The sequence below is a fragment of the Manacus vitellinus genome, unplaced genomic scaffold (assembly GCF_001715985.3).
Source record: "Manacus vitellinus isolate BGI_N305 unplaced genomic scaffold, ASM171598v3 scaffold_4_pilon, whole genome shotgun sequence".
NCBI classification, from domain to species: Eukaryota; Metazoa; Chordata; class Aves; order Passeriformes; family Pipridae; genus Manacus; species Manacus vitellinus.
The window spans coordinates 21,433,160-21,444,809 of NW_021940604.1; the positions used below are offsets into that span (position 1 = coordinate 21,433,160).

General features: G+C 42.6%; 1 protein-coding gene and 1 long non-coding RNA gene across 6 annotated transcripts in view; one reads left to right on the top strand and one right to left on the bottom strand.

The window, feature by feature from the left end:
- TRAF3IP2 (TRAF3 interacting protein 2) overlaps nt 1–6,929 on the top strand; it is a 26,367-nt gene extending 19,438 nt beyond the window's left edge. For all 4 annotated transcript variants that reach the window (XR_001921374.2, XM_008931390.3, XM_018078074.2 and 1 more), the window contains 3 exons: nt 440–556; nt 1,654–1,728; nt 6,364–6,929. Coding sequence is in view for 3 of the 4 variants with exons in the window: in XM_008931390.3 (XP_008929638.2) it covers nt 440–556; nt 1,654–1,728; nt 6,364–6,510 (339 nt within the window). In the remaining variant the exon portion in view is untranslated. The remainder of the gene's footprint in view (nt 1–439; nt 557–1,653; nt 1,729–6,363) is intronic.
- The window catches only part of LOC108640677, a 19,032-nt gene extending 7,827 nt beyond the window's left edge, over nt 1–11,205 (bottom strand). Inside the window, exons 1-2 of one of the 2 annotated variants that reach the window (XR_003916102.1) lie at nt 11,060–11,205; nt 3,291–3,407 (exon numbers count right to left, since the gene is read on the bottom strand). This is a non-coding gene — a long non-coding RNA (uncharacterized LOC108640677). Of the gene's footprint in view, nt 1–3,290; nt 3,408–6,163; nt 6,730–11,059 lie in introns of those variants that run through there. The other variant, XR_003916101.1, reaches the window with a different exon arrangement.
- Between the last annotated feature and the right edge of the window lie 445 nt (nt 11,206–11,650).

The following is an 11,650-nucleotide window of genomic DNA, read 5'->3' on the forward strand; positions in this document are numbered from 1 at the left end:
AGCCCTCAGGGTAGCTTCCATAGACCACTGCCTTTAGTGGCTTTTTGTATACAAAGCATAGATAGCTAAGTAGATGCACTTTTACATAAGCTGTTGGAAAACATTTAGGTCTGAATTTTAAGATAAAACTTTTCTGTGTATGCACATAGACACTCTACACTGAAAAAAGTAGATTCATATTACAGAGATTCCAAGTGTAAACTGGTAGCTGCTAATATATCTCTTGACATTTAGATTTTCTATATTATGAGATCTCGAGAAATAATGAGGCGAACGAGTGTATGAATTCTCCTGTATTTCCTGCCAGAATGAATGAGATCCTCTCATGTTTGCCAAGAACACAAAGATCACTTAAAACACAAACTGGCAGATTTCCGATCTGCTTCTACCAAACACGCTGCGTTTCCCAATTTCATAAAAGTGCTTTTCTCCCTAACAGAAGACGGTGATGATAATCATAGCAATCAGTCCAAAATACAAACAGGATGTGGAAGGGGCTGAATCCCAGCTGGACAGGGATGAACACGGCTTACATACTAAATACATCCACAGGATGGTAAGCAAGGACATGCATTTGCTGTTTTACAAAGACTCTGTCTCTTCTCAAAAGACAAATCTGTCTCCAAATGGCAGGTTCTTTGCTTTGTTTTCCCTAATCCCTGTAGTTAAACACCCCTCTTTGGAATTCATTAATCCTTCCTCTCATCAGATCAGCTCCGTATGCTCATTAACATCTGCTAAGAGGTTCAAGGGAGAAAAATCCTATTAAAGGTGCTCATCTTATTTCTCCATATTCTTTATTGTTCCAGGTTTTTTTCCCTCCTTCACCTTCTTGAACCCTTGTATAGCCCTGAGCACAATCTTATCTAACAGTGCCTGACCTTCTCCCTATAAACAGCCTCTGTTGTTCAGCCATCCCGGAACTGAGGTCTTTTTTCAGGCAGCAAGGCTGACTGAAAGGTGGAATTGCAAAGCAAAGGCCAGAGGTGCAAGGGGGGGTTCCTGGGAGGTGACAGAGGACCAGACACCCTCTCCACAGCCTGTCACAGGATGGACATTTAGCCCAGAAGATGCCACAGAGCCATGAAACTGATCCTTTCTCCCTTGCTTTGCAGTGTGCTGCCTTTTTCACCCTATAACCCATCTGATTCCATAGTTTCGTCCTGCAGTCAAACTTCTCAGAAGCTGTCACCAGCAGATGAGCTCTCAGCAGTATTTTGCTGTCCTTATCACCCCTGGGATGCCTGTGTCCAGGGCCATGGGGAACAGGCTGGGTCCTAGCTTGGACACAGACCTGGCCTCTGGCTGAAGTCTTTCACCCTGTTGGAGACTGAACAGGGGCCTTAGTCAAGTCAAGCTTCATCAGTTAGAGATGGATTTCATGGGATTGCAACTGCAGCTAAACCCATATTTATTTCATACCACAGAACTAAATGCTCAAAAAAGGCTGACATCTTTCCTATATCATTTCTGTAGTAATGAAGAATCAGATTAACTGGCCAAACCAAACCAAGTCCACCAGTGATAGATCAAATCACTTAACAGAAGAGCAGTTTAAGTAAGCAACAAATATTTTTACACATAGGGTTCAGATGCATGCAAAGAAAAGTTATCATGGCGTTACAATAGAACTGGCATTTTGTTCTATTCTAGATGCAGATCGAGTTTATACAGCAAGGAAGTATGAACTTCAGATTCATCCCTGTGCTTTTTCCAAACGCCAAAAAGGTAAAATACATGCATGCTTATAAAGTTGTTGCATGATTAACTACTTATTATTTTGATCACAATGCACCAGGTGAAATCTTAAAACTAAAACACTCAATTTCTTGGTTCTTAATACCCCACTAGTAATATTCCAAAGCTCCATTTTACATTAAAAGTTTATAGTTTTATGTACATACAAATAAAAACTCTTTCATCCACAATATAAATCAGTGCATAAATGTATTTCTGATGATGAACGTACAATAAAACTCCAATTGCCTTTAGCATTGAAAGAATTTAAATGGGGAGAGACAATCTATCCAGGAAGCCTGCTTTTTATATTAACCCTTTTATAATTTTGTCCAGATGTAATGCCGATGAGTGAGATGGGCAAGATTTATGACTGATGTGAAGTGAGGATCTGGAAAAGGGTGTGTTGAGAATATAAAAATAAAGAGTATAATAAATATTAAAGTACTAGGCTGTTCTTGAACTTTGATGGGCCCATCAAAGGCAAACTATAAGATTTTTTAGGACTTGCAATTTCATCTGCCCTCCTTACTTCTTTTCAAGACCCATTTGAGAATAAGAAATAAGTAATGCAACAGATTCTACCTCACTCTGAGAGAATCTCTTCAATTTTTACAAGGCCAGAAAAATTAAATGACTTCATATATAGTTGAGAAATAGCGTTCTTGCCCAATCTCATGCATTGGATTCATGTTCACTTTTCATAACTAAATGCTGTGTGCACTATTGGGTAGCTGTCATGTTACCCCCAGGTAGGTACGGCTGCACTTTGGAAAAGTGTGGAAATTTCTTTATATTTCCTTGTGTGACAAGATTTTGGAACGTCGGTCAAAATTTAAACAATGTTATCAATGATTATAGGTCTGTGAAGTCCCACTGCACTTCTGGATTTTAGTGTAATAAAATTATTTAGGCACCAATTTAAGCTCGGAAATTTGAAAATACATCCCTGGGTTTGTAAAATATGTGAGGTCCTTTGGAATGAACGGTACCTCTGGTATTTCATGTAATCCCTTCCCGAATGGTCTCAGTCTGGTACTTATCTTAAGTGTGAAAAGTTGGGAGACACCACTGGTGGAAATTGTGCAGACCAAAGGCAGGGAACCAGTCACATTTTCACTCAGTCTTTGCAGCTTGATCGGGTGGAAAGGGCAGGATGGCTCCTAACCTTGGGGCTACTTGAGTGCCCACCACATGAACAGACCCTATACCCTGGTTGCAGAGAGAAGTGTCTCAGGAGGCACTGTAGCTGCCTTTGGGCTTTGAGACAGAACAATAAGTTATGTTAATTTTGGCTGAACATTATTTATTGGAAGACTATTTAGCATATAGCAGTGTTTCTGTCAGACAGAGATCTATAAGGAATTTCCAGGGTTGGTTTATCCAGCTGCCTCTATCGAAGCAACAGGCTCCAGGCATCCTTCCTGCCTATCCTCTGTTGTCCACATCACCCTTCGGTTTTTTGAGAGGTGCCTTTCTCATTACATTATGCAGATCAGAATTTTTTACTGCCATTAAGCTTTCTCCACGTATTTCTTTGCTACATCACCTACCTTCATCCAGCTAGTTAATGATAATGTAACTGAGGACGTCACGGGTGGAAGGAGAGCACCAGAGCCTGAACAAGCTGCAGTAATGAAATCCATAGGCAGTCAGAGAAAGTGAGGTACCTGAAAAAATGCCAAGTATATGTACAATTGGATGGTGTTGGTGGGCAAATTATTTCAATTTTGTCTTTTATACTGTGTTTTATTTGCTCAAGTAGCAGTGGAAGAGAGCAGAAAATGGAGGTTTGGAGGTTTCATCTGGGGATGTGGCTATTAGATGAGTTAATCTCATACAAAGCACACCATAAAGCACTGCTGGTATGTGAAAATTAGTCGACCTCCAATAGGAAGAGATCTATGTGATCCAAGGAGAGTTCATTAGGAAACTGAATAATGAGGGGGCAAAAGCACAACACACAATTAAGGTGGAACTGGGATTTCCAGTTTCCCATTGTACACTGCTAAAGGAGACATGGGTCTTGCTGGTTCAAGGTTTGCATCGCGGCAATCCACAGAAATATGTCTTCATCTGGCCACCTCATGACCATTAAGCCATGATTGCCCCATGCTGAAGGCTCCCTCTGGCAGAGTGGAAGCAGCTGGAGGGGTGAGATGAACAGGGTTGATGCCAGGGAAGCCAGGACATCTCAAACTACACTCTGCTGTCATAGCCCTAAAACAGTCCTGCCCTCTGCACTAATACACTCTGCCCTCTTCCTACCGGTTTAATCCTCAGAGTTACAAATACTCCTTCTATGGCATAGAGAGAATTTCCTCTCAGCTTACAGATACACAGCCAAGTTAAAAGAATTTAAAGGACAGTAAACCATTTTCCCACTACTCCCACCTGTAATGACAGGTGTCATATGGCAAGGAAAAGCCCATTTTTCTCTCTCCCTGCTCCCCTGGGTAAAAATAGCAGCTATAGTTACCGCTTTACACACCTTCATCAAGTTAAAATTACTGATTAATGTGCAGGTGCTTTTTGCACTGGCTTCATTATGGAGGATATTAAACGAAACTGCAGGAGCAGTTCTGGAAGAAAGGTGCGGAGTCTGTCTCTGGATATATAGTGCCTCTCTCATTATATCCCCACTTACTGGTTTCTTACCTATAACATATTTCCCACACTAATTTCCATCTTAACTAATGATTTTCCATATGGACCTATATCAAATCCTTTTCTGAAGTCCAGACCAATTATATCTAATGCGTTTCCTTCCTCAAAAAATTGTAGTTTCTTATCAAAGACAGAGAGAGAGCTCTTCAGTAAATGCTTGCTGTATTTCATTGCATTTCCTTCTATAGCTCTTAACAAGATTTAGTAAAGAAACAAATTTCATGTAACAATGGTATGCGCATGCATGCAAACACAGTCATCTTTTTTTCTCCCAGTAACATCTGAATCACTTGGCCAATTCCAAGCAGCTTAGTCTTTGTGAATTGTACTCTTTTGACAAAAATCCATTCCTATGCAAAAAAAACCCTAGCAGGTGGAGGCAAGAAATCTTATTTGTTCTCCTAACGAAGGGAATGCTGTGGGATCTTGCCTCACAGTGAGGTGTCCACCTGGTTTAAAACCTGCACTTTAGGGAGAGCACTGACCAAAGCCTATACTTTCTTGAACACTGGAGGAAGAGGAAGGTCAGGCTTGATAGATACCTCTGCCACACACGAAGCTGCTTGTTCAGAGGCCTAGGTGAGTTCAGACTAATGGGTGTGTAGGTGCCTGTGTGACTTACCTCTTTCTTCCTATACATAAATGCTATAGATCTAACAAAGTGGTTGCAACCATTAACACATCGCTCCCTGAGCAGGGAAAGCAATGCAGCTTCATTCCTACAGCTGTCCAGGCCAAGGAAAAGACATCCAATTTGAGAAGCATGATACTTGGAAAAGAAAGATTTGGACTGCAGCTAGATTGTTTGCTGGCAGGCAGGACATGTGCTGCCCATGCCAAGGCATCCCCTGGCGAGGTGCCAGAGATGTGGTTCACACCAACATCTTTTTGCTCTGTCCTCTTGGAGCCAGCTCCACTACCTTGACAGGAGCTGTGCTGCTCCTAACAGGAGCCACCTTGGGAAAACACTGCCTGCTAAATGAGAGGTCCAGGGAGCAAGTGCTGGATGTCCTGGCTGCTCGTGTTGCTTACCTCCTTTCTCACTTTGGTTGTGTTCTAGTGTCTTTAACTTCAGCTCTCCAAAAGAAATCTACATCTCATGGTGACCATGAGCTGGTTTTGCTCAAGGATCAGTCCATCTGTTAATTAATGGTATCATAATAGCCCTTCACCTCTAAACATCCATATGGATGTCCATATGGAAACCTCACAAGGCTGTGGAAACATGCAAACATGAAGTCTGAGCGGGTCTCTCTCCATCAGCCTGCTGTCACTCCTAGGGCCATTGTGGTCCTGGCTTCATTATGTTAATGGGCATTAGCCAACCCCTATGAAAGACTGCACCTTTCCCAGGGTGTAAGGAGTGGTGGAGGTTTGACCCTGCTAATCTGGAGATGCATTAGTCTCTCCTTGAGCTCAGCATTGGCCTCAACCTCCTGCTCAGGAGGTGGTCAGAGAACACCATACTTGGTGAAGGAAGGTGCAAGGGGAGGGTGAGAGGGCTACCTAGATGTGAAATGCTCCCATGGGGTCCCACTCTTTCCCTATTGATTCTCATTCCAAGGTTGAACATGTTGTGTGGATCCTTTAGCAGCTACTAAGGTGGCAGCCTTTCCCTGCACAGGACACTGAAATGTCTCCCTTCTCTTCTCAATGTTTATTTTCACAAGCCTTTCGATGCCTGTCACTGAGATGAGACTTCCTTTGAAATGTGAAATTAGGCAACATGATGGCAGAAGAGAAAGAGAGACAGGCAAGCTGTGAGATCACACAAAGTTCATTTATTTAGGAACCCAAATACAATTCTGAAGCCAAATTAAAATTTCTTGTTGTTACAGGAAGTGCCTAGAACAGACAAAATGAAATCTTGCTTGGCAGGGCCTGACAGAATCTGCAAGGTTCTGGTACAGATTCAGGAGGATTTACGGGATTTAGTGTTTATTTTCCTTGTTTTTTCAGGAACATGTGCCTACCTGGCTGCAGAACACCCACATTTATAACTGGCCAAAGAATAAGAAGAACATCCTTTTGCGGTTACTGCGGGAGGAGGAATATGTTGCTCCTCCAATAGGCCCTTTACCAACACTCCAGGTTGTGCCGTTATGAACATTATAACTTAAAGTGTATGTTGAGCGGTTGCTAAAGGGTTGTTCCTGGCACGGAGCCAACGCTCTTCCAGATGGCTCTTTTTGATGACAGAAGACACTTTCTGCTAAAGGAATTGGTTGTCTTGGGTTACGCAGGCTCAGCTTGTTCTCTCCCATGTTAAACAACTATTTCCAAAGCTGATGGGGCAGAACTCTTTTCTTTAGATTTTTAAATAAGCTGCAAATGGAAAGAATGCCCAGTTTTATTTTAACATCTGTTTTTAACATATTCCTTTATTAGTCATAATAGCAAACAAATACCAGAAATAATGCTGCAATAAGAGTAAAATAAAAATTACATTCTCCTTTTTGCTCAGGGTTTCTTTAAAGATATTCCTGCCTTGTATAGCATTATCAAACCATTAATTTGTATATACACTATTAAATATTTGCCTTTTTAAGGCACCTTATATATTGTGTCTGCTTTTATTATTGCTGGGAACAAGGGAGAAATGGGTTGGATAACGCAAGTTTTCCTTAGCCTGTCTTGCATAAAGACACTTGTCTTCAATTAAAGGACTTTCAGATCTGAAATCTCTGGAGTTCCCTTTCCTTACAGCTGGGTCCCTCACACCTGCAGCATGTTGCAGCAATAGTCCAGAACAGGAGACCTAAATGCGTGACTACGTGTGTGCTGTCAGTGCCATGGAACACTGCAGTATTTTTTGTAGCAGCCCTTTAGGTTCATTAGTGCTCTTCAGCCCTTATTTAAAACAGACCTTGTCAAAGGACAGTTGGCACTTGGAAAGCCATCAATTGTTAAGAGAAAGAACATTGACTCCTACAACTTGTATGCAGTGTAGAACAATAAAATAATCAAAGATGGAGAGCCATGGGGTGTTGGCAACCGGGAAGGCTCAACAACATCAAGTCTGCTAAAATTTGAATATTTTTTTACAGAGCACATAACCATGACTTTGGTGAGGAGTCTTTGTTTTTTAAACAGCCTTAACCTTACTGAGGTAACAGTGGACAATTGACTTGAAATTCTGCAGCCCTTATTCTTTAGAGCAGTCACACAATAATGTCTTGCTCTGACACCAGAGTGCTTCATGCCTGCTCAATGCACGCTCTCACCAAGATCCTCCTCAGCTTTATTATTTGTCACAAAATGACCCAAACACAGCTTTATAAAAAAGTACATGCATTTGGTAGTCTGAAAAGTAAATTAGCCCAGAAGTTTATATTCCTCTTACAGTATCCAAATTATTTAATTAGCTTTCCACAAAGGTGATGCCAGCATGGTGTGCTGATGCAGGACGTGCCTTGTGGTGCTTATGAAGGAGAAATTTAAACTCAGACCTTCCTTTAGCATAAAGGAAGCCATTTAAGGGAACTGGTAGAAGGGTGCATTCAGTGTTGCCAACTCCTATAATTTTGATTGTAGTATTGTCTGTGCTTCTTACAACTCCAATTTCAAAAGGGAAGCTCAACAACTGAAATAGGCTAATATACCTGCCATGCCAGCAGCTTCCTGACAAAGCACTATAAAACTGTGTTAGGTGGTGGTACTTCTTGGCATCTACTTGCATGCAGGGAAGGAAGGTCTGTTTTTCATGTGATAAATTGAAAAACTAAGCTTCCAATTAAGAAAATAACTTTTTAGTATACGGTGAGAAGCCTAAAGTCATGACAGAAATCCATCTCAAATGGTCAACAAAATGAAGACAAAAGGAGTGGAATGTGCATACCTGACCATCACCATTTTGAGTTACCTGGAGTACCCTGAGCATGGAGCTCAGCCTCTATGTTGAGCAAATCTCCTGAAAGGCTGTGGCACATCTGCCAACTCAATATGGCTGACTCTGGTATTTTAAGGTATCTGAAACATTTTAACACTGTGAACTAGTCTGTCTGAAATGGCTTCTGCGCCCATTAGCCAAATTTCTGCCACATTTAACAGGGAGAGCTCAAAGATACTAAGTGCCTACAGGGTTTCATGGTAATAATTACCTGAGCAAAGAGCAAGCCCCAAACCCGCATGCTTTGAAGGGAGAGGCAGCAGAGGTTCTGGCCTGCAGAGGTCTCTTCCCAGAGGAGGGCAGCTGGCCATCCAGCACTCACAGCAGGCACAGTTGGCCACCCTGCCCTTGGACAGGGCTGGCAGGGTGCTGGGAGGTTTTTTCAGGTGCACAGCCTGGGCAAGGCTGGAGAAATGTGTAGGGAGTTTTGCTGCTTGCAAAGCAGCATATTAGGGAGCCCAGTTAAGCATTCAAAATGATTAGCGAGGCTGGGTAGTAAATTCCTTTCATCATTTTGGCTGTCATCCGAAAATATGTGCTCTAGATTTACCACAGATTTGCTTGGTTTGGGCCAGGGAATTTCATTAAGTAACTCCTGCACCACGTGATACACAAGGTTACATTAAATGGTCCAGTGATTATTTCTATTCTTCTGTTTCAACGATCCTTTTCTGAAAAACAATGTAAGCAGAGTGAGGAAGAAAAACTATGCTTTGGTGTTTAGGAAGTACAAAGAGCCCAATCTATTTAACTGCTGGGGCTTTTTTTTTTTTAAATCAAATAACAATTCCTGGGATTCATTGATCTTTACATTAGTTAGAGCATTCTACAAGGACAGAAACCATGATGGGGAGAGTGTGAGTAATGAGCTACCAGCCTAGTGAATCATTTCCCCTAAAGCTTTGTATTTGTAGAGAGACAGATGGTGGGAGCTGTGAAGAGGGAGGGGGAGGAGAAAAGCTGGTTTTTGCAAACAGCAAAAGTATAAAGGACAGAGAGAAAAAAAAAGAGAAATAATCAGCAGGTAAGGGAGAAGAAGAGACTGAGAATACATTGGCTGTTTCAAAACTAACATGTTAATGTTACAGTGGATTAGGGTCAAGGGAAAATAGAGGAAGGAAATAGCAGAAAACAAAAGCTTTGTGGCTGAGAGGGGAAAAATTTACCAAGAGCAGCCCTAAATATGTATTTGTAGATGAACTCTTGAGTCAGTTATTAACTTTATGTGCAAATAATGGAGAAGTAGCTGAAAGTATGCAAGATTCTGTCGTGCAGGTTGGCAGTGCTGCTGCCCAGCTGGAGCTGCCAAGCTGCAGGTACCCACAGAGGCAAAAGGCATGGCTTGGACAGCAACAGAGATTTCTCTCACAGAACCTGAACATTTGTAAAGTGCTTGTGGGAGAGAAAATCCACTGTCCCTAATGTGGAAAATAAGAAGCAAAGCAAGAGAGTTACGTACTTAACACAGGGATGAGTGCAGCATTAAGACAGAGATAAGATGATTGAGAGACAGCCTGCTTTATGGCCTTGCCAAAACTCTGATGATATTAATGCATGTAAAGAATTCTTTATGCACATCACCTGTATAACAAAAATATGGTTGTAAAATTTTATCCCACAGTTAAGTTAGATTGGCCTCTCCAGCAAAGGAAGTGTAAAGTGGTTCTAGTACAAAGTTAATTCAATAAAGCCTTGTACATAAGACAAGAAATGCTGCCCTAAGAGCCCATTTTCTCCTGGTAGGCTCTTAACTGCCATAATTTGATGCCATTTAAGAAAATAAATCAGCAGATTTCCCTGCAGTCTCTCTGAGACCAGCAGCAAGGCAGATAATAAAGCTGGCTCCATAGAGCAGCCTCATCAAAGGGCGCTTTGCTGAACTCCTTTCCCTCATCTCCAGCCACTGACCAGGCTGCAGGTACTGGAGACCTGGGCATATTAAAAACAGCATCAGTTCAGGCAGCAAACTTGGGCAGTGTGGTCAGGGAAGCTCCCCAGTGAGATGTACTGATGGAGAAAAAGGAGCAATTACCACCCATTAGCAGGCTTCTGGGTTGTCAGATTGGAGGCACTGGTAAAGCTGAGGGAGGCCTCTGGTCTTACAAGGGAAGGGGAGAAGGGAGGGGAGAACTGGGAGCTATGCGGCCTTGCAGTGCAAAAGGTCTACTGTGGTAATGAAGTACACGTCTCGGAGAGTTTCCTCACCCTCAGCACACAGAACAGGTACACGTTATCTTCCAAAGCAAACATCTCTCCTCTTACACTTTGGCTTTAATTTAACAGGTTCCTCCACGCCTACACCTGCAGCAGTCTGCTATTGTTTAACCCATTTTTGGGAAACAGATCCTGCTGGAAGGTCATAGCTTTTGCCAGCCTCCTCCTCCATCATCCTTTATCATGATGCTGCTGCAGGGAAGCACTGCCACAACACTGGTTTGCAGTATCAATGGGCTGGCACTGCTCCTTCTCCCTGATCCCCAACATAGGTCTTCTGAAGTTCAAGGGTGGCACACAGCATATCAGTATCATTAGAAATGCCCATTGTGTCATATCTCCTTGAGCTGTGCCAGTAGCCACTCACATGGGTCCCTGCAACCAGCACAAACCACACTGGCACATGAACATCTCACAAAAGCCACTTTTAAAACCCTCTCTGAGAGACTAGGCCTTCATACACACACCTCTACCACCCTGCCTACTGCTATTACAACTAATGGAGGAAGAACAATACCTATATTTGTATTTATATTACAAGTTATAACTCACAGCAAGAGGTGTTCTCTGGTCTGCAGGAGAAGGACATCTGGAGCAAGCAGAGGCATCTATTGCCGTGGCAGACAGGTGATGGTTGCTGCTGTCCATGAAGGCAAAGCCAAACTGGGCCCTGTGGAGGAACATCAGAGTGACTGGAGATTCAAAGCCTGGAGAGACTTATACAGAGCCCGAAGAAGCTAACAATTCATGGACTTTCATGTTATTCCCCAGTTTTATACCATGTTTAATGTACCCCCACATATATTTCTGTGTTAATACCCTTGGTTTGTATGGTTCAGGGCTTGTCTGGACTTGCCCTCACGTTTTCCTGCCAAAAGTTGTTTACCACCTTGTCCTCCCCTGTTTTCCCGCTCATCCCCCACTGACTGGCCAATGAGTGCCGCAGTGCAGAGTGAGCTCCTATTGGTCCCCTTCCCCTAGATACTCCCGAGTTCTTCCTACCTTTCTCTCATTCCCCAATCCCATATTCCCCTGAGTTATCAATCCCATGCTCCACCCTGGTTATCAGACCTCCCCTCATCCAAACCCTATATAAGTCCTTGTTTCCCTCAATAAACGGGCCATTGCACCCTGACCTTCTAT